This window comes from Oncorhynchus tshawytscha, unplaced genomic scaffold, assembly GCF_018296145.1.
Source record: "Oncorhynchus tshawytscha isolate Ot180627B unplaced genomic scaffold, Otsh_v2.0 Un_scaffold_328_pilon_pilon, whole genome shotgun sequence".
Classification (NCBI taxonomy): domain Eukaryota; kingdom Metazoa; phylum Chordata; class Actinopteri; order Salmoniformes; family Salmonidae; genus Oncorhynchus; species Oncorhynchus tshawytscha.
Window position 1 is genome coordinate 185692 of NW_024609553.1, and position 24430 is coordinate 210121.

General features: G+C 37.7%; 1 protein-coding gene across 2 annotated transcripts in view; it reads left to right on the forward strand.

The window, feature by feature from the left end:
• Positions 1-24430, forward strand: part of LOC112241325 (zinc finger protein 436-like) — an 85503-nt gene that overhangs the window by 55271 nt on the left and 5802 nt on the right. The window contains exons 1-4 of one of the 2 annotated variants that reach the window (XM_042315873.1): positions 3936-4560; positions 5335-5432; positions 5561-5735; positions 12408-13356. In XM_042315873.1, the coding sequence (XP_042171807.1) occupies positions 4209-4560; positions 5335-5432; positions 5561-5735; positions 12408-13045 (1263 nt within the window). In that variant the 5' untranslated portion in view covers positions 3936-4208 and the 3' untranslated portion in view covers positions 13046-13356. Of the gene's footprint in view, positions 1-3935; positions 4561-5334; positions 5433-5560; positions 5736-12407; positions 13357-20966; positions 21151-24430 lie in introns of those variants that run through there. The other variant, XM_042315871.1, reaches the window with a different exon arrangement.

The window sequence follows — 24430 nt, forward strand, 5'->3', positions numbered from 1 at the left end:
ACAACACCCACCCGTAGCACACGCTCCAGCAGGTATATTTCACTGGTCATCCCCAAAACCAACACTTCCTTTGGCAGCCTTTCCTTCCATTTCTCTGCTGCCAATGACTGGAACGAATTGCAAAAATCACTGAAGCTGGAGTCTTATATCTCCCTCTCTAACTTTAAGCATCAGCTGTCAGAGCAGCTTACCGATCACTGCACCTGTACACAGCCAATCTGTAAATAGCACACCCAACTACCTCATCCCCATATTGTTACTTATCCTCTTGCTCTTTTGCACCCCAGTATCTCTACTTGCACATCATCATCTGCACATCTATCACTCCAGTGTTAATGATAAATTGTAATTATATTGCCTCTATGGCCTATTTATTGCCTTACCTCCCTACTCTTCTACATTTGCACACACTGTACATAGATTTTTCTATTGTGTTATTGACTGTACGTTTGTTTACGTGTAACTCTGTGTTGTTTTTGTCACACTGCTTTGCTTTATCTTGGCCAAGTCGCAGTTGAAAATGAGAACTAGTTCTCAACTGGTTAAATAAAGGTAAAATAAAAAATGTAAAACAATTGACTCTGTACTGGTACCCCCTGTATATAGCCTCCCCTCTGTATAGCCTCCTGTATACAGCCTCCACATTGACTCTGGTACTGACTCTGTACTGGTCCCTACATTGACCTGTACTGGTACCCCCTGTATATAGCCTCCACATTGACTCTGTACTGGTCCCTCCTGTATATAGCCTCCACATTGACTCTGTACTGGTCCCTCATGTATATAGCCTCCTGTACATTGGTACTGGTCCCTCCTGTATATAGCCTCCACATTGACTCTGTACTGGTCCCCCCTGTATATAGCCTCCACATTGACTCTGTCCACTGACTCTGTACCCCTGTATATAGCCTCCACATTGACTCTGTACTGGTACCCCTGTATATAGCCTCCACATTGACTCTGGTGCCTCCACATTGACTCTGTACTGGTACCCCCTGTATATAGCCTCCACATTGCCTCTGTACTGGTACCCTGTATATAGCCTCCACATTGACTCTGTACTGGTACCCCTCCACATTGACTCTGTACTGGTACCTCCTGTATATAGCCTCCACATTGACTCTGTACTGGTGCCTCCTGTATATAGCCTCCACTACCCTGTATATAGCCTCGTTATTGTTATTTCATTGTTATTTCATTGTGTTACTTTTTTTTCTTTAGTTTATTTAGTAAATATTTTCATAACTCTTATTTTTCTTAACTACATTGTTGGTTAAGTGCTTGTCAGTAAGCATTTCACAGTCCTTGGTTAGATTCCAGGCTGTGCTTGTAAGAAGCATTTCACGGTAACATCTACACCTGTTGTATTCAGCATTTCACAGTAAGGTCGACACCTGTTGTATTCCTGTGACAAATAACATTTGATTTGAACTAAATATGGAGTTTGTCAGTTTCAATGTTACTGTCTTTAATTAAATTAGATTTTTCAAATTCAGGCTGTGTGTGTGTGTGTGTGTGTGTTGTGTGTGTTTTCTAATGTTTTTTTTAATCTCCATCCATCCTTGGTCTTTCCTTGTGGTCCTGTAGCTCAGTTGGTAGAGTATGGTGCTTGTAAAACCAGGGTAGTGGGTTTGATTCCTGGGACCACCCATATGTAAAGTGTTTGCACACATGACTGCAAATCGCTTTGGATAAAAGTGTCTGCTAAATGACAGATACATCCACTGATTATACCAAACATTTGGAACAACTTCCTAATATGGAGTTGGACCCTCCCCTTTCTCCCTCAGAACAGCCTCAATTCATTAAGTTATGGACTCTTCAAGCTGTCGAAAGTGTTCCACAGGGATGCTTGCCCATGTTGACTCCAATGCTTCCCACAATTGTGTCAAGTTGGCTGGATGTCCTTTGGGTGCAGTGGAGGCTCCTCAGAGGAGGAAGGGGAGGACCCTCCTCCTCACTGATTTTTTTTTAGATGAAGCTATACTAAATATAATCACGTCACCAAATAATTGATTAAAACATACTATTTTGCATCCTCCTATGGGTACATTGACTTCAATACAAAACCTAGGAGGTTTATGGTTCTCAAGGCTTCCATAGACTTACACAGTAATTATGACAACTTCCGGAGGATGTCCTCCAAACTATCCGAGCTCTTGCAGCATGAACTGACATGTTGTCCAACCAATGAAAGGATCAGAGAATGAATCTAGTACTGAAAGCAAAAGCTACAGCTAGCTAGCACTGCACTGCATAAAATGTGTTGAGTAGTTGACTAAAAGAGAGAAAAAAAAAAAAACATTAGTTGAAGAGAGAGATATTTCGTCAATTATTTTGCACTTTCAGTTTCACTTACTTAGCTAGCAAATGCAGCTAGCAAGTTTAGCCTACTCAAACACTTGGCTCAAACAGAGCAATGCTATGATTGTAGCAGGTTAGTTCTATTAGCTCTGTTGACTATGATGTTACTTTAGCTAATATGGTGACAACGATGTAGGCTGTGTGTTTCAGTTATGAAATGGTTTGGCTTGTAAATGTTTTCTATCCTGGTCACATATAGCTGATGTGTTATGCATTGAAGTCCAGAAGTGAAGGGAAAAGGTGAGAGGAGGAGAGAAGGAATACAACGTGGCTGTTATGAAAGTGACCTGTGTTTACACATGATCAGGGGTGTATTCATTCCTCCGATTCTGTCGACAATCATTACATAAACGGAACAAAACCGGGATGAACATTTGTCCAATAGAATCTCTTGTTTGAAACTGTAGGACTACTGATGACACCCTATATCAGCTAGATGTAGTCAAGAGTGTGCTAGGCAGTATTTTTTCTCTCGACCAGTGTGCACCTACATTCTAAACGTTCATTCATAGGCCAGGTTGCTACCTCATGATGGGTATAGGGACAATTAGAGTATCATGTAGCAGGTGTTCTTAATGTTTTTTTAATGTCATTCAGGCCAGGTTGTAGCAACCTCATGATGGTTAAAATGTGAGTTTCATGTAGTAGCCTCATGCTACATTGAACAGGGTGAATGGAATATGAATGACAGTCATCCACAATATGCTGTAATAGAATTAAGGCCATGCTCATGAAAAAACAAATGGTCCTGCCTCATCTGAAACGGCACTGAACCTGTCTTGGTATGGGAACTGTTGAGTTGGAAAAACAAATCACAAATCGGTGCGCCTGGAACCTACTACCATATCCCGTTCAAAGACACTTAAATATTTTGTATTTTATAATAATAATAATATAATATTTAGAAGCTGTAGCGTTGCAGTTCTTGACACAAACCGGTGCGCCTGGCACCTACTATCATACCCTGTTCAATGACCCTTATAATATTTTGTCTTCCCCTCTTCACCATCTGAATGGCACACATACACAATCCATGTTTCATTTGTCTCAAGGCTTAAAAATCCTTATTTAACCTGTCTCCCCCTCTTCATCGAAACTGATTAAAGTGGATTTAACTAGTGACATCAATAAGGGATCATAGCTTTCACATGGATTCACCTAGTCAGTCTATGTCAAGGAAGGAGCATGTGTTCCTAATGTTTTTTTATACCCAGTGTATAGCACTACAGATAATCAGAAAATCAAGTGCTATTTGCATGTGATGCATTTGCTCTGTTGTTTACAGGATGGTTTGTATCTTACACTGATTGAAGTGGATAGCATGGTCACATCTAGATTAAAACTAATGTAAAAAATTAACAGAGAAAACACACATTAACACACTACCTATTCATATAAGTATTTAATCATCATCATCTACATATTCATATTAAGCTTCTACATCTGTGTACAGGAAATTATTGTTTGTAAGAGAAAATATATCATATCAAATAACTGCGTTACCCACTCCAGCCAGCAGATGGCGATGAGCATCTTTCGTCTTTTGATGCTTCTTGTGTGACGTATAATGGACTGGACGGACGCTTCTTCAGGAACAACAAGGCGGATGCTCTTTCAACCACCTCGGTAGCCTGCAAGACAACATAAAACTGAAAGATTGAGGTTTTAGACATTATTAATGTACATTAGCTAATCTCAGTGTTGAAAACACATTTCTGGCGACGTATCTACTGGTTAACTTTAACCTAATTTCCTTGTTCAATTTGCAAATGTGTTAAAGATTGATACTGAGCCTAGCACTAGGCTATTCGCTAATGCTACCTAGCTAGCTAACATCCCTGACCATGAGCTCATTAAACTACTCATCCCCTGCTAATGAAGATGAGGTCTGCTGTTTGGAGAAAGAAGCTCTGGCGCTGAACATTGTCGTGAAAGAAGAAGAGGAGGATATTGCAGTGAAAGGAGAGAAAGATGCTCTGGCTCTGAACATTGTCGTGAAAGAAGAAGAGGAGGAGGATATTACAGTGAAAGGAGAGAAAGAACCTTTCAGAATGAAAAAGGAGGAAGAGGAGGCTGTTATAGTGAAGGAAGAGAAAGAACCGTTTCGAGAGGAAGAGGATGCTGTCTCAATAAAGGTGAAGGAGGAAGACGTTTTGGGAGTGAAAGAGGAAGAGACAGAATATCAGATTACCACCAGTGAGTACTGTCTTCAACAGGGACACAAACTATGCAGTTATTGAATGTGTGGTTTTAAAGTGGCATTCTACTGAAGTTCTACACTTGAATATGTTGTTCAGTACTGTAGGAAGTGTTAAAGGGTCAATCTGCCATTGGTTCATATATTTTAGGGACTTTTAGATTATGTATTGAATTATCCATGTGGTCTATATTAAACTGCACCCTATGTAGTGAACGACATGGCACCCTATTCCCTATGTAGTGAACGACATGGCACCCTATTCCCTATGTAGTGAACGACATGGCACCCTATTCCCTATGTAGTGAACGACATGGCACCCTATTCCCTATGTAGTGAACAACATGGTACCCTATTTTAAAGTGCATTCGACTGAAGTTCTACCCTATGAATATGTTGTACCCTATTCCCTATGTAGTGAACGACATGGTACCCTATTCCCTATGTAGTGAACTACTTTTGTCCAGGGCCCTATAGAACCCTATTCCCCACGTAGTGATCTACTTTTGTAATTATCCATGCAATTATCCATGTGGTCTATATTAAACTGCACCTCATCTAATATAACAGGCTTTTAAAATTCAATATTGGAGCATAATTTCTTCATAAAATATTGAAGGGATGCAACAGGCAAAATACACCTGTTTCGTGTTTCCCTTTTACATTTGCATTATATGCCCAGTTGAGATATATTAATGCCTCATCTAAGACCCTATGATTTTAAAAGAAAGGTCAATAAGTTCAATATCTGTTTGATGTTCTTGTTCACACAGGAGAGAGACATGACTATTATGGATCCTCTGGGGAGCCTCATCAACATCCTGATAATGACGAGGCAGAGAAGAGTCTCTCCAGATCAGAACACCAGATGGTACAGCTTGGTCTGGTCTAGCATACAGCTTTCTCTATCTGGGGCTGAGTTTCTGTAAAGCACTTTATGACAACCGTGACATCAGCATCCATAATAACATGTCTGTGTCCCCTCTTTATGGTTACCAGGACAACGCTAGCCCTTCCTCCCTCCCGGAGTCCCTGTATCGTGCCTCTCCCGGTAGCACCTTACTGCTGGGTATGAAGAGGTTGTCTGTGCTGCTGGTGGACTGCAGGAAAACAACGGGGCTGAGTGGAACTGTGAGAGGAAAAGAGAAGAAAGGATCAGATTTGACTCATCAAAGTAAGTGCTGTAGTTTAGTTTGAACAAATGCAGAGTTCTGTTAGTTTTGGGGCGGCAGGTAGCCTGGTGGTTAGAGCGTTGGGCCACTAACCGAAAGGTTGCTAGATCGAATCTCCGAGCAGACAAGGTAAAAATCTGCCGTTCTGCCCCTGAACAAGGCAGTTAACCCACTGTTCCTAGGCCGTCATTGTAAATAAGATTTTGTTCTGAACTGACTTGTATACTATAATATAAAATAACAATAAAAATAGTTGACAGGAAGATAGACTGCTTTGTCATCGATGCACTTATTGATGAAGCCAGTGACTGATGTGGTGTACCCCTCAATGCCATCAGAAGAATCCCGGAATATATTCCAGTCTGTGGTAGCAAAACAGTCCTGTAGTTTAGCATCGGCTTCATCTGATCACTTTCTTATTGACCGAGTCACTGGGTCTTCCTGCTTTAGTTTTTGCTTGTTAGCCGGAATCAGGAGGATAGAATTCTTTCTTATTGACCGAGTCACTGGGTCTTCCTGCTTTAGTTTTTGCTTGTAAGCCGGAATCAGGAGGATAGAGTTCTGGTCAGATGGGGGGCGAAGGAAAGCTTAGAGGTGGAGGGTTTTTCCCCGCTCTGGTTGCACATTTTACATGCTGGTAGAAATGGGGTAAAACGGATTTGAGTTTCCCTGCATTAATGTCCCCGGCCACTAGGAGCGCCCCCTCTGAGTGTTTTCCTGTTTGCTTATGGCCATATTTTTATTGAACCTTTATTCAATTAGGCAAGTCAGTTATGAGCAAGTTCTTATTTACAATGACGGCCTACACCGGACGCTGCCCTATGGGACTCCCAATCACGGCCGGTTGTGACACAGCCTGGATTTGAACCAGGGTGTTTAATGACACCGCTGCGCCACTCGGCAGCCCCCAGATACTCTACCTCAGGTGAGCAAAACCTCGAGACTTCCTTAGATTTCGTGCACCAGCTGTTGTTTACAAATACACATAGACCACCACCCCTTGTCTTACCAAATATACATAGACCACCACCCCTTGTCTTACCAGATATACATAGACCACCACCCATTGTCTTACCAAATATACATAGACCACCACCCCTTGTCTTACCAAATATACATAGACCACCACCCCTTGTCTTACCAAATATACATAGACCACCACCCCTTGTCTTACCAGATATACATAGACCACCACCCATTGTCTTACCAAATATACATAGACCACCACCCATTGTCTTACCAGATATACATAGACCACCACCCATTGTCTTACCAAATATACATAGACCACCACCCATTGTCTTACCAAATATACATAGACCACCACCCCTTGTCTTACCAAATATACATAGACCACCACCCCTTGTCTTACCAAATATACATAGACCACCACCCCTTGTCTTACCAAATATACATAGACCACCACCCATTGTCTTACCAAATATACATAGACCACCACCCATTGTCTTACCAGAGGCCGCTGTTCTATCCTGCCAAAAAAAGCGTAAAACCCGCCAGCTGTATGTTGTTCATGTCGTCGTTCAGCCACGACTCTGTGAAACATAAGATGTTACCGTTTTTAATGTCCAGTTGGTAGGATATAAGCGATCGTAGTTCGTCTATTTTATTATCGATTGATTGTACGTTGGCTAATAGAACCGATGGTAAAGGTAGATTGCCCTCTCGGCGACAGATCCTTACAAGGCACCCAGACGTTCGTCGTTAATACCATCGTCTCTTTCTCCTGCGATTGACGAGAATGAGGGCCTTGTCGGGCTTCTGAAGTTAATCCTTCCCGTCCGACTCATTGAAGAAGAAGTATTTCTCCAGTACAGTAAGTAACCGCTGTCCTGATATCTAGAAGCTATTTTAGGTCATAATAGCAGAAACGTTATGTATAAAATAAGTTAGAAATACCTAGAAAAAACATACAAAATTGCATAATTGATTACGGGATCGTAAAATGGCAGCCATCTCCTTCAGCGCTATTCTTTATATGATCTATTACATAATAAAACACAACTCAACCCATATGATCTATTACATAATAAAACACTACTCAACCCATATGATCTATTACATCATAAAACACAACTCAACCCATATGATCTATTACATAATAAAACACTTTTCAACCCATATGATCTATTACATAATAAAAGTCTAATACAACACTTTTCAACCCATATGATCTATTACATAATAAAAGTCTAATACAACACTTTTCAACCCATATGATCTATTCTAATAAAACATCTACAAATATCATGATGTCATTGAGAATTCATGACGTGAATAAACAAGCCGTTTCATACTTTGTAATATGGCTGATATATATATATATGGCTGATATATATATACTGATATATATATATACTGATATATATATATACTGATATATATATATACTGATATATATATACTGATATATATATATATATATACTGATATATATATATACTGATATATATATATACTGATATATATATATATATATATATATATACTGATATATATATATATACTGATATATATATATATATACTGATATATATATGATATATATATATATACTGTATATATATATATATATATATATATATATGATATATATATATACTGATATATATATATAGTGATATATATATATAGTGATATATATAGACTGATATATATATATATATATATATATATATATAGATATAGTGATATATATATATAGACTGATATATATATATAGACTGATATATATATATATAGACTGATATATATATATATATAGACTGATATATATATACTGATATATATATATATATATATAGACTGATATATATATATACTGATATATATATATATATATATATATATATATATACTGATATATATATATATATACTGATATATATATATATATATATATATACTGATATATATATATACTGATATATATAGGATATAGACTGATATATATATATACTGATATATATATATATATATATACTATATATATATATATATATATATATATATATAGTGATATATATATACTGATATATATATATATACTGATATATATATACTGATATATATATATATATATATATATATATATATATATATACTGATATATATATATATATACTGATATATATATATATATAGACTGATATATATATATACTGATATATATATATATAGACTGATATATATATAGACTGATATATATATATAGACTGATATATATATATATATATATATATATACATATATATATATATAGACTGATATATTTATATACTGATATATATATACTGATATATATATATATATATATATATATATACTGATATATATATATATGATATATATATATATATATATATATATATATATATATATATATATATATATATATATATATATATATATATATATATATATATATATATATATATATATATATATATATACTGATATATATATATATACTGATATATATACTGATATATATATATATATAGACTGAACAAAATATAAACGCAACAATTTCAACGATTTACAGTAAATACACGTCAGTCAATGCCAATACATTCATTAGGCCCTGATCTATAGACTTCACATGACTGGTCATAGGCCCACCCACTGGGGAGCCAGGCACAGCCTGATCTATAGACTTCACATGACTGGGCATAGGCCCACCCACTGGGGAGCCAGGCACAGCCTGATCTATGGACTTCACATGACTGGGCATAGGCCCACCCACTGGGGAGCCAGGCACAGCCTATCAGAATTAGTTTTTCCCCACAAAATGGCTTTATGACAGAGAGACATTCTACTCGGTTTCATCAGCTGTCCAGGTAGCTGGTCTCAGTCTCCTGAGGTGAAGAAGCCTGATGTGGAGGTCCTGGGCGGGAGTGAATATACATGATCTGCGTGAGGTCGGTTGGAAGTACTGGCAATTTCTCTAAATCGACTTTGGAAGGCAGCTTATGGTTGAGGAATTTACAGTACCAGTCAAATGTTTGGACACACCAACTCATTCCAGGTGTTTTTCTTTATTTTGACTATGTTCTACAGTTTTCTACATTGTAGAAAAATAGTGAAGACATCAACTATGAAATAACACATAAGGAATCATGAAGTAACCAAAAGTGTTAAACAAATCAAAGTATATTTGAGATTCTTCAAAGTAACCACCCTTTGTCTTGATGACAGATTTGCACACTCATGGCATTCTCTCAACCAGCTTCATGAGGTAGTCACCTGGAATGCATTTAAATTAACAGGTGTGCCTTGTTAAAATAATTTCTTTCCTTCTTGTGTTTGAGGCAATCAGTTGTGTTGTGACAAGGTGGGGGGGTATACAGAAGATGGTCCTATTTGGTAAAATATCTAGTCCATATTATGGCAAGAACAGCTCAAATAAGCAAAGAGAAACCACATTCCATCATTACTTGAAGACATGAAGGTCAGTCAATCCGGAAAAGTTCTTTCAAGTGCAGTCGCATAAAACATCAAGCGCTATGATGAAACTTGCTCTCATTACTTTAAGAACCACCACAGGAAAGGAAGACCCAGAGTTACTTCTGCTGCAGAGGATAACTTCATTAGAGTTACCAGCCTCAGAAATTGCAGCCCAAATAAATTCTTCACAGAGTTCAATTAAGAGACGCATCTCAACATCAACTGTTCAGAGGAGACTGCATGAATCAGGCCTTCATGGGTGAATTGCTGCAAAGAAACCACTGCTAAAGGACACCAATAAGACGAGACTTGCTTGGGCCAAGAAACACGAACAATGGACATTAGACCGGTAGATATCTGTCCTTTTGGTCTGATCAGTCCAAATTCGCAATCTTTGGTTTCAAACGCGGAGTAGGTGAATGGATGATCTCCGTATGTGTGATGGTGTGCGGGTGCTTCGCTGTTGACTCTGTCAGTGATTGATTTAGAAGGCTTAACCAGGTTGTCTACCACAGGATTCTGCAGCGATACGCCATCCCATCTGGTTTGGGCTTAGTGGGACTTTCATTTGTTTTTCAACAGGACTATGACACAAAACACCTCCAGGCTGTGTAAGGTCTATTTGACCAAGAAGGAGAGTGATGGAGTGCTGCATCAGATAACCTGGCCTCCACAATCCCCCGACTTCAACCAAATTGAGATGGTTTGGGATGGAGTCGGACCGCAGAGTGAAGGAAAAGTAGCCAACATGTTCTCAGCATATGTGTGAACTCCTTCAAGACTGGTTGGAAAAGCATTCCATGTGAAGCTGGTTGAGAGAATGCCAAACGTGTGCAAAGCTGTCATCAAGGCGAAGGGGGGGGGGGTACTTTTGAAGAATTTAATATATATTTTGATTTGTTAAACACTTTCGGTTACTACCTGATTCCTTTATTCATAGTTTTGATGTCTTTACTGTTATTCTACAATGTAAAAGTTTGTAAAAGTAAAGAAAAACCCTTGAATGCGTAGGTGAATCCAACATTTTGACTGGTACTGTACTTTAAATTCCCTCGGCAACAGCTCCAGTGGACATTCCTGCAGTCAGCATACCAATTGCCGGCTCCCTCTGAGACATCTGGCATTTCTGTGTGACAAAACTGCACATTTTCGAGTGGCCTTTTATTGTCCCCAGCACAAGGTGCACTTGTGTAATGATCATGCTGTTTAATCAGCTTCTTGATATGCCACACCTGTCAGGTGGATGGATTATCTTGGAAAAGAATACATGTTCAGTAACAGGGATGTAAAATGTGTGTAACAATTTTGAGAGAAATAAGCTTTTTGTACGTATGGAAAAATTCTGCAATCTTTTATTTCAGCTCATGAAGCCATGGGACCAACACTTTACATGTTGCGTTTATATTTTTTATCAGTTTTAGAAACATATGATGATGTCATAGTGAATTCATGTGAATGAACAAGCCCTTTCAGACTTTAGAATATGGCTGTTTATAAACTTACTATATATAGTTGCTGTCAGTTTTTAGGAACATCTACCCAAAATGTTTCACCTTCTTATTTTTCACTTTACCCAAAATATGACATCAGCGCTAGTCAAAATGTTGAAAATCTGAACGTTTAAATAAGAAATTGGTCCTTTTAAACAGCATGTGTCGAACCCTTTCAACAACAGGGAGATGTTACTGATGTGCTTTGTGTCAAAGCACATGTGCTTTTGCCTCCAATGTAAAAACAAAAAAAAAAAAAAAACACAAAATTACTTCTCTACTTATTTAATGTTTAAGGAAGTGTGTAGGTCACATTCTGTATCATACAGCTATGAATGTTATATATTTACAACCACCTGCTGATTGGAATCTAGCGATGTCTATGTCTTCAGTGTCCTAGAACTGTTTAGTTAAATGAAGGTTGTATATTTAGAACCACCTGCTCGGTTGGAATCCAGTGATATCTGTGTCATAGAACTGTTTTTTGTTCTGACTTGGAAAACATGTCTTCAGTGTCCTGGAACTGTTTAGTTTTTTGTGATCTGACTTTTATAAAATATTATTAGTAATTACCAGGAAGCTAAATCACACCAAGATTGTTGAAATTGGCCTCAGATTATTGAGGGATCTGATTAGGATTTTACCCTCGTAGCAAGGCCATTTTGTCATGTGGAGGTTTTGTTCAGGTCTCTATTTAAGTGAACCCTCTGTCTTTGGCAGGAGAAAGACCAGACTCAGAGGAACCAGAGCCAGTGAAGTCCAAACCAGCAAGACAACACCTCTGCTCCCAGTGTGGAAAGAGTTTTAACCAGAAAGAGCACCTGAAAAAACATGAGAGAATACACACGGGGGAGAAGCCTTACCACTGCTCCCAGTGTGGAAAGAGTTTTACCCAGAAAAGCAACCTGAAAAAACATGAGAGCATACACACAGGGGAGAAGCCTTTCCAATGCTCCCAGTGTGGAAAGAGTTCTGCTCACTTATGTAAACTGAAAACACATCAGCGAATACACACGGGGGAGAAGCCTTACCACTGTTCCCAGTGTGGAAAGAGTTTTGCCCACTTATGTAACCTAAAATCGCATGGGAGATTACACACAGGGGAGAAGCCTTACCCCTGCTCCCAGTGTGGAAAGCGTTTTACCCACTCATGTAACCTGAAAACACATGAGATATTACACACAGGGGAGAAGCCGTACCCCTGCTCCCAGTGTGGAAAGCGTTTTGCCCACTTATGTAAACTGAAAATACATCAAAGAATACACACAGGCGAGAAGCCTTACCACTGCTCCCAGTGTGGAAGGAGTTTTACCCACTTATGTAACCTGAAAAGACATGAAAGATTACACACAGTCTGAACAGTAGAACATAGGATAGATGTAGGCTGAACATTTTTAGAGAAAAAAGTCCTTGGTCCTAGGGGGAAGATCAGCTTTAATATTGAACTTAGATTGTAGCTTCCATCAATGTAATTGTCTACTTCATTTCTAATCCCCCATATATGTTTTTGTGTATATATATAATATGTGTGTGTATGTAAATACTGAACAAAAATATGAACACAAAATGTAACAATTTCTAACATTTTTACTGAGTTCAAGTTCATATTAAGGAAATCAGTCAATCTAAATAAATTCATTAGAGGCCGAATCTATGTTTTTCACATGACTGGGAATACAGATATGTATCTGTTGGTCACAGATACCTTGAAGAAATGGTAGGGGCACGATCAGAAAACCAGTCAGTATCTGATGTGACCACCATTTGCCTATAGTTGATTGTGGCCTGTGGAATGTAGTCCCACTCCTGGGTAAAATGATCTGTTTAAGTCATTAGGAATATATATAAGGTCTCACAGTTGACAGTGCATGTCAGAGCAAAAACCAAGCCATGAGATTGAAGGAATTGTCCATAGAGCTCAGAGACAGGATTGTGTTCAGGCACAGATCTGGGGAAGGGTACCAAAACATTTCTGCAGCATTGAAGGCCCCTGAATTTGCCCCCTGCAGTAAAAGGGTAAAATGATCTGTTTAAGTCATTAGTAAAGGGCACATCGTTAAAGACTACAATTATATTTTTGTTGCGTGTTCTATATCCTGTCAATCATTCATTCCTTCATAAACACAACGTGTGTAGGTAAACACGACATGTGTAGGTAAACACGACATGTGTAGGTAAACACGACATGTGTAGGTAAACACGACATGTGTAGGTAAACACGACATGTGTAGGTAAACACGACATGTGTAGGTAAACACGACATGTGTAGGTAAACACGACATGTGTAGGTAAACACGACATGTGTAGGTAAACACGACATGTGTAGGTAAACACGACATGTGTAGGTAAACACGACATGTGTAGGTAAACACGACATGTGTAGGTAAACACGACATGTGTAGGTAAACACGACATGTGTACGTAAACACGTGTGCAAGGGCCCCTCTAGGTTCACAACCTCTTGACCATTGTGGTGGAATTATTGTAATCAACATTTCTTCAAAACAAGTCAACTTTATTATTTAAATTACTGCAGTAATGGAGCTGGAGGTGATCACTGAGAACTCAACGATCTGGTTTGAGCCACAGCGTTTTATAGCGAAGTCCATCCTCCTTCAGTCTACATGACAAACACCAGATGTATGGAATGGGTCACAAGGTTAAGACTAGTATGAAAGATACTTAGAATTCACAGCAGACAGTATCTGTTGTAACAACTGCCCCCCCCCAACTGCCATCTCCCCCTGGTACCCCAGTATAGAAGCATTAACTCATGCTCTGGAATGCGGTATCAACCAAAGACATCGTAGATCTTCTAGAGGTCCATCCGCAGTAGAACACACACAGATGAGCGTTCTAACAACCCCTCTATTCTGTTGCACAAAGCAAACATTTGATGCAATAGCAGCATTATAACATAATCTAGTAATTTCCACCGAACCATTACATCTGGATAGCTGAGAACGTATCTGTTTAGGTCTGTTTAGGTCTTCGGTAAAGGGAACATCTTAAAGATTTACAAATGACCCTTTCAAAGACTGAGACATCCCCTGGACACTCTTTATTTCAAACATATTTTACTTCAAACACATTTCTTTAAGCTCAACAAGGTTACGACACGCCACATCAATGACCATCAATGACCAGAACATTACTTTTAAAAAAATTACAATTAATTAAAATTTAAAAAACTTCAAACGTGTTTTACCACAAAGAAACAGCGTCACTATAAAGTCACAATCACACACTAAATACGGTGAGAACAACCTGGAGATGATGTCATTAACAGGCCAACGAGAGGACAACCAAAGGACATAGAAATCACTTTCAGACAGCAACGTCTACCATATTCTCTTCCACAAAACAAAACCCCCACTTGGAAAAAAAAAACTGGTTGACTCAACGTTGTTTCCACATCATTTCAACCCAAACAATCTTATGTGATGACTTTCACAAAAAGTCATCAATTTAAGGGTATTTGTGTCTTTGTGTGTGTGTGTCTTTGTGTGTGTGCATGAGGTTGGGTGTTGCTCATTCCACTCAGAGATTAATTTAAATTGTGTAGATCAGTGATAATACTGACAGCTAGGTACAGCCAGGTACAGGTAGGTACAGCCAGGTACAGCTAGGTACAGCCAAGACCCCATTTTTGATTGGCAGTTTTTCTAATTTAATTTTAGGTTGCTTGTTGTACCAAATAAATATTGACATTGCTCTGTGAACTGTTTTAAAGAACTTCTCAGTGATATGATGGGAGATCATCTGCAAAGGATATAACAGCCGGGGGAAGTACATTCATTTTAATTACCACAATACATCTAACCAATAAAGTCTCAACGATGATCACCCAATCAGATCCTCCATCTATTGACGACTTCTCTTTCTACTGAATAGACTGTTAATCAGATCCTCCATCTATTGACTACATATCTTTCTACTGAATAGACTGTTAATCAGATCCTCCATCTAGTGACTACTTCTCTGCATGATTTATGTAAGATGACATCCAACAGTTCCCTATAGACACCCTGAATATAGACACCCTTAATATAGACACCCTTAATATAGACACCATTAATATAGACAACATTAATATAGACAACATTAATATAGACACCCTTAATATAGACACCCTTAAAATAGACAACATTAATATAGACACCCTTAATATAGACAACATTAATATAGACACCCTTAATATAGACAACATTAATATAGACACCCTTAATATAGACACCCTTAATATAGACACCATTAATATAGACACCCTTAATATAGACACCATTAATATAGACACCCTTAATATAGACAACATTAATATAGACACCATTAATATAGACAACATTAATATAGACACCCTTAATATAGACACCCTTAATATAGACAACATTAATATAGACACCCTTAATATAGACAACATTAATATAGACACCCTTAATATAGACACCATTAATATAGACAACATTAATATAGACAACATTAATATAGACACCCTTAATATAGACAACATTAATATAGACACCCTTAATATAGACAACATTAATATAGACAACATTAATATAGACACCCTTAATATAGACAACATTAATATAGACAACATTAATATAGACACCCTTAATATAGACACCATTAATATAGACAACATTAATATAGACACCCATTAATATAGACACCCTTAATATAGACAACATTAATATAGACACATTAATATAGACACCCTTAATATAGACACCATTAATATAGACACCCTTAATATAGACACCCTTAATATAGACAACATTAATATAGACACCCTTAATATAGACACCCTTAATATAGACACCCTTAATATAGACACCCTTAATATAGACCCTTAATATAGACAACATTAATATAGACACCCTTAATATAGACACCATTAATATAGACAACATTAATATAGACACCTTAATATAGACAACATTAATATAGACAACCTTAATATAGACAACATTAATATAGACACCCTTAATATAGACAACATTAATATAGACACCCTTAATATAGACACCTTAATATAGACAACATTAATATAGACACCATTAATATAGACACCCTTAATATAGACAACATTAATATAGACACCCTTAATATAGACACCCTTAATATAGACAACATTAATATAGACACCTTAATATAGACACCCTTAATATAGACACCCTTAATATAGACACCCTTAATATAGACAACATTAATATAGACACCATTAATATAGACAACATTAATATAGACAACATTAATATAGACACCCTTAATATAGACAACATTAATATAGACAACATTAATATAGACAACATTAATATAGACACCTTAATATAGACAACATTAATATAGACACCATTAATATAGACACCATTAATATAGACAACATTAATATATAGACACCCTTAATATAGACACCATTAATATAGACACCCTTAATATAGACACCCTTAATATAGACACCCTTAATATAGACAACATTAATATAGACAACATTAATATAGACACCCTTAATATAGACACCCTTAATATAGACACCCTTAATATAGACAACATTAATATAGACACCATTAATATAGACACCCTTAATATAGACACCCATGAAAAATAGACAACATTAATATAGACACCCTTAATATAGACAACATTAATATAGACAACCTTAAAATAGACAACATTAATATAGACACCCATAAAATAGACACCCTTAATATATACAACATTAATATAGACACCATTAATATAGACACCCTTAATATAGACACCCTTAATATAGACACCCTTAATATAGACACCCTTAATATAGACACCCTTAATATAGACACCCTTAATATAGACACCATTAATATAGACACCCTTAATATAGACAACATTAATATAGACACCCTTAATATAGACAACATTAATATAGACACCTTAATATAGACAACATTAATATAGACACCCTTAATATAGACACCCTTAATATAGACACCCTTAATATAGACACCCTTAATATAGACACCCTTAATATAGACACCCTTAATATAGACACCCTTAATATAGACAACATTAATATAGACAACATTAATATAGACACCCTTAATATAGACAACATTAATATAGACACCCTTAATATAGACACCCTTAATATAGACAACATTAATATAGACAACATTAATATAGACATTAATATAGACAATATAGACACCCTTAATATAGACACCATTAATATAGACAACATTAATATAGACACCCTTAATATAGACAACATTAATATAGACACCCTTAATATAGACACCCATTAATAGACATGTTAATATAGACAACATTAATAATATAGACAACATTTAATATAGACACCATTAATATAGACACCCTTATTATAGACACCTTAATATAGACACCCTTAAAATAACCCATAAAATAGACAGTAAAATAGACACATTAATATAGACAAATTAATATAGACACCCTTAATATAGACACCATTAATATAGACACCCTTAGTATAGACACCCTTACTATAGACAACATTAATATAGACACCCTTAATATAGACAACATTAATATAGACATTAATATAGACACCCTTAATATAGACACCATTAATATAGACACCATTAATATAGACAACATTAATATAGACACCCTTAATATAGACACATTATAGACATTAAATATAGACAACATTAATATGACTACAACCTTAATATCCATAAAATAGACAACTATCATGTAATATAGACATCCATGTGTATAGACACACTTAATATAGACAACATTACTATAGACACCCTTAATATCCATTAATATAGACACTATTAATATAGACACCATGAATATCACACCCTAATATAGACCATTAATATAGACACTTAATATGACACCATTAATATAGACCATTAATATAGACACCCTTAAAATAGACACCATTAATATAGACATTAATATAGACACACTTATTATAGACACCCTTAATATAGACACTTAAAATAGACAACATTAATATAGACATTAATATAGACACCCTTATTATAGACACCCTTAATATAGACACCCTTAAAATAGACAACATTAATATAGACAACATTAATATAGACACCCTTAATATAGACAACATTAAAAAAGACACCCTTAATATAGACAACATTAATATAGACACCTTAATATAGACACCCTTAATATAGACAACATTAATATAGACAACATTAATATAGACTTGGTTAATGGTGACTCTTAATATAGACAACCTTAATATAGACAACATTAATATAGTCTCTTAATATAGACACTTAATATAGACCTTGCTTAAAATAGACAACATTAATATAGACACCCTTAATATAGACAACATTAATATAGTCATTAATATAGACAACATTAATTAGACACCCTTAATATAGACAACATTATTATCACAACTGGATTAATGCTATCATTCTGCCAGGTTTTGGGGAATCTTTTCCATCAACCAGAAGATGGTTGTCATTTGCATCACCGCTAATAGCTACACATAGTGGATCATTAGCATCACCGCTAATAGCTACACATAGTGGATCATTAGCATCACCGCTAACAGCTACACATAGTGGATCATTAGCATCATCGCTAATAGCTACACATAGTGGATCATTAGCATCACCGCTAATAGCTACACATAGTGGATCATTAGCATCATCGCTAACAGCTACACATAGTGGTAGACAAATGCACTGTCCACCTCCTATCTGTCCTTAAACAAAGCGGGCGCTGCTTCATGTGGAAACAGCAACACTCACCTAAATAGCCCACATGCCGCTGGGTGAGAGAAGTGTTCATTGTATTTGAGCAGCATTATGTGAGGCGTTATTATGTGTTAGTGATGAGCCTTGGTCCATTTAGCTCTGAATATGCCACCCTCTTCAACCTGTCACCTAATCCTACCTAATGGGCAGGTCAATCCTGGAGGAAAGTATTGGCTGTAAGAAGTAAGAACATAACATCTGGTTATTTTTAAATGACTTCTTATGACATTGTTTGCCAGAATAAACGTAGTCATGGAGATTCCAATTTGCGTTACCCACTCCAGTCAGCAGATGGCGAAGTGAGTTTTTCAGGTGATGCTGCTTGCGTGACGTATAATGTAGTGGACGGATATGAAGCCTCTTCAACAGCGACAAAAGGCTAATGATTTAACTAACGCGGTGGTGTGCTAGCAAACAAAACAGAATCATTGAAGCGTTTTAGACCAATTTTGTGTATATTACTCTTCGTGTTTTGAACATAATTCTGTTTACCTATCTACTAGCTCATTTCAACGTAATTTGCGAAATTAGCAACATTGATGCAGCATTAGGCTAATCTCCCGGAGCATAAACTCACTAAGCAAGACGGAGAAAGAAACTCTGGTGAAATTAGAGGAATAAGCTTTCAGAATGAAAAGGGAGGAAGAGGAGGCTACCACAGTGAAAGAAGAGGATGAGATTACACTGAAAGAGGAAGATGGGAAAGAGGTTGTCAGAGTGGAAGAGGTAGAAGCTTTCAGAATCATAAAGGAGGAAGATGAGAATGTAGTGAAAGAAGAGGAAGAGGAGGCTATCTCAATTAAAGAGGAAGACGTCTTGGGAGTGAAAAAGGAGGAGGAGGAGACTGAAGAACTGATTAACACCAGTGAGTATTGTCTTAAAAACGGGCACAAACTATGCAGTTGTTGAACTAATGTGGGGTTTTTAAGGGGCATTATACTGAAGTTCAACACTTGAATATGTTGTTCAGCACTGTAGGAATTGTTTAAGGGTCGATCTGCCATTGGTACATATATTCTGGGAACTTGTAATTAGATGTATTGAATTCTCCACGTGGTCTACATTAAAGTGCACTTTATCTAATATAACAGGATTTTAAAATTCAATACTGGTGCATCATTTCTACTTAAAATATCAAACAGAAAATGAACACGTAAACAATATTTTATAAAATCATGATGAAAGTGGCCATTTTAGGCCCTTTTAGACATATTCATGCCTCTTGTAAGTCTCTGTGATTGCAATAGAAGATCATAAGTTTACCATCTGTTTGCTGTTCTCATTCACACAGGAGAGAGACATGACTATGGTGGATCCTCTAGGGAGCCTCAACAACAACCTGATGCTGACGAGGCAGAGAAGAGTCTCTCCAGATCAGAACACCAGATGGTACAGCTTGGTCTGGTCTAGCATACAGCTTGCTCTATCTGGGTCTGGGTTTCTGTAAAGCATTTTATGACAACAGTGACATCAGTATCCATAATGATCTGTGTCCGCTCTTTATGGTTACCAGGACAACGCTAGCCTGCCCCCCTCCTCCCTCCCGGAGTCCCCGTGTCGTGCCTCTCCCGGTAGCACCTTACTGCTGGGTATGAAGAGGTTGTCTGTGCTGCTGGTGGACTGCAGGAAAACAACGGGGCTGAGAGGAACTTTGAGAGGAGGAGAAGAGAAGAAAGGATCAGATTTGACTCATCAAAGTAAGTGCTGTAGTTTAGTTTCAACAAATACAATGATTACTAGCCTGTTCAACCTCTCTTTCGTGTCGTCTGAGATTCCCAAAGATTGGAAAGCAGCTGCGGTCATCCCCCTCTTCAAAGGGGGGGGACACTATTGACCCAAACTGCTACAGACCTATATCTATCCTACCCTGCCTTTCTAGGGTCTTTGAAAGCCAAGTCAACAAACGGATTGCCGACCATTTCGAATCCCACCATACCTTCTCTGCTATGCAATCTGGTTTCAGAGCTGGTCATGGGTGCATCTCAGCCACGCTCAAGGTCCTAAACGACATCTTAACCGCCATCGATAAGAAACAATACTGTGCCGCCGTATTCATTGACCTGGCCAAGGCTTTCGACTCTGTCAATCACCACATCCTCATCTGCAGACTCAATAGCCTTGGTTTCTCAAATGATTGCCTCGTCTGGTTCACCAACTACTTCTCTAATAGAGTTCAGTGTGTCAAATCGGAGGGCCTTTTGTTCGGGCCTATGACAGTCTCTATGGGGGTGCCACAGGGTTCAATTCTTGGTCCGACTCTCTTCTCTGTATACATCAATGATGTCGCTCTTGCTGCTGGTGAGTCTCTGATCCACCTCTACGCAGACGACACCATTCTGTATACTTCTGGCCCTTCTTTGGACACTGTGTTAACAACCCTCCAGACGAGCTTCAATGCCATACAACTCTCCTTCCGTGGCCTCCAATTGCTCTTAAATACAAGTAAAACTAAATGCATGCTCTTCAAACGATCGCTGCCTGCACCTGCCCGCCCGTCCAACATCACTACTCTGGATGGTTCTGATTTAAAATATGTGGACAACTATAAATACCTAGGTGTCTGGTTAGGCTGTAAACTCTCCTTCTAGACTCATATCAAACATTGCCAATCCAAAGTTACATCTAGAGTTGGCTTCCTATTTGGCAACAAATCATCCTTCACTCATGCTGCCAAACATACCCTTGTAAAACTGACCATCCTACCGATACTCGACTTCGGCGATGTCATTTACAAAATAGCCTCCAATACCCTACTCAATAAATTCGATGCGTCTATCACAGTGCCATCCGTTTTGTCACCAAAGCCCCATATACTACCCATCACTGCGACCTGTATACTCTCATTGGCTGGCCCTCGCTTCATACTCGTCGCCAAACCCACTGGCTCCAGGTCATCTATAAGACCCTGCTAGGTAAAGTCCCCCCTTATCTCAGCTCGCTTGTCACCATAGCAGCACCCACCTGTAGCACGCGATCCAGCAGGTATATCTCTATGGTCACCCCCAAAATCAATTCTTCCTTTGGCCGCCTCTCCTTCCAGTTCTCTGCTGCCAATGACTGGAACGAACTACATAAATCTCTGAAACTGGAAACACGTATCTCCCTCACTAGCTTTAAGCACCAGCTGTCAGAGCAGCTCACAGATTACTGCACCTGTACATAGCCCATCTATAATTTAGCCCAAACAACTACCTCTCCCCCTATTGTATATTTATTTATTTTGCTCCTTTGCACCCCATTATTTCTACTTTGGCACATTCTTCCACTGCACATCAACCATTCCAGTGTTTTTACTTGCTATATTGTATTTACTTCGCCACCATGGCCTTTTTTTTTGCCTTTACCTCCCTTATCTCACCTCATTTGCTCACATCGTATATAGACTTGTTGATACTGTATTATTGACTGTATGTTTGTTTTACTCCATGTGTAACTCTGTGTCGTTGTATCTGTCGAACTGCTTTGCTTTATCTTGGCCAGGTCGCAGTTGTAAATGAGAACTTGTTCTCAACTAGCCTACCTGGTTAAATAAAGGTGTTCTCAACTAGCCTACCTGGTTAAATAAAGGTGTTCTCAACTAGCCTACCTGGTTAAATAAAGGTGTTCTCAACTAGCCTACCTGGTTAAATAAAGGTGTTCTCAACTAGCCTACCTGGTTAAATAAAGGTGTTCTCAACTAGCCTACCTGGTTAAATAAAGGTGTTCTCAACTAGCCTACCTGGTTAAATAAAGGTGTTCTCAACTAGCCTACCTGGTTAAATAAAGGTGTTCTCAACTAGCCTACCTGGTTAAATAAAGGTGTTCTCAACTAGCCTACCTGGTTAAATAAAGGTGTTCTCAACTAGCCTACCTGGTTAAATAAAGGTGAAATAAATACGTTAAAAAAATAGATACCCACTGGTATCTGTTACCAGGACAACTAGCAGAGTTCTGTTAGTTGACAAGAAGGTGGACTGGTATCTGTTATCAGGACAACCAGCAGAGTTCTGTTAGTTGACAAGAAGGTGGACTGGTATCTGTTACCAGGACAACTAGCAGAGTTCTGTTAGTTGACATGAAGCTAGACTGAGAGAAACCAATTGACCATATTAAACCTTGATGAAAGTTAGAGATGCATGTTTTACATAAACTGTTCCTAAAAACATGATGGATGTTACATTGCCTGTCTCAGTCAACCCCCCCCCATATCTTTACAAGACTCTAGAACTAAACTCCAGACACTCCAATGTGGTCTGTATTGCTTCATTAACCTCTTGGGAACCCCCCGATCCAGGATAATTGTCATCAACTACGCTGAATAGCATAGCGCAACGGACAAAAAATCTTACTAGAAAATATTCATATTCATGAAATCACAAGTGAAATATAGTGAAACACAGCTTAGCCTTTTGTTAATCACCCTGTCGTCTCAGATTTTGAAATTATGCTTTACAGCGAAAACAATACAAGCGTTTGTGTAAGTTTATCGATATACTAGAAAAGCATTTATGTACACCTAGAGGCAGGTAAAAAGCAATCAAATGAATCGTTTACCTTTGATGAGCTTCGGATGTTTTCACTCACGAGACTCCCAGTTAGACAGCAAATGTTCCTTTTGTTCCATAAAGATATTTTCTATATCCAAATACCTCCGTTAGTTTGTTGCATTATGCCCAGGAATCCACCGGAAATAGCGGTCACGACAACGCAGACAAAAATTCCAAATCATATCCATAATATCGACAGAAACATGGCAAACGTTTTTTTATAATCGATCTAATCCTCGAGGTGTTTTTCAAATATCTATTCGATAATATATCAACCGGGACAGTTGGCTTTTCACTAGGACCGAGAGTAACAATGGCTACCTCTCTGTTTAGCACAAAAATCAATCTGAGAGCCACCACCTGACCACTGACGCAATGTTGTCGTTCACGCCCATTTTTCAAAATAAAAACCTGAAACTATGTCTAGTGACTGTAGACACATTAGGGAAGC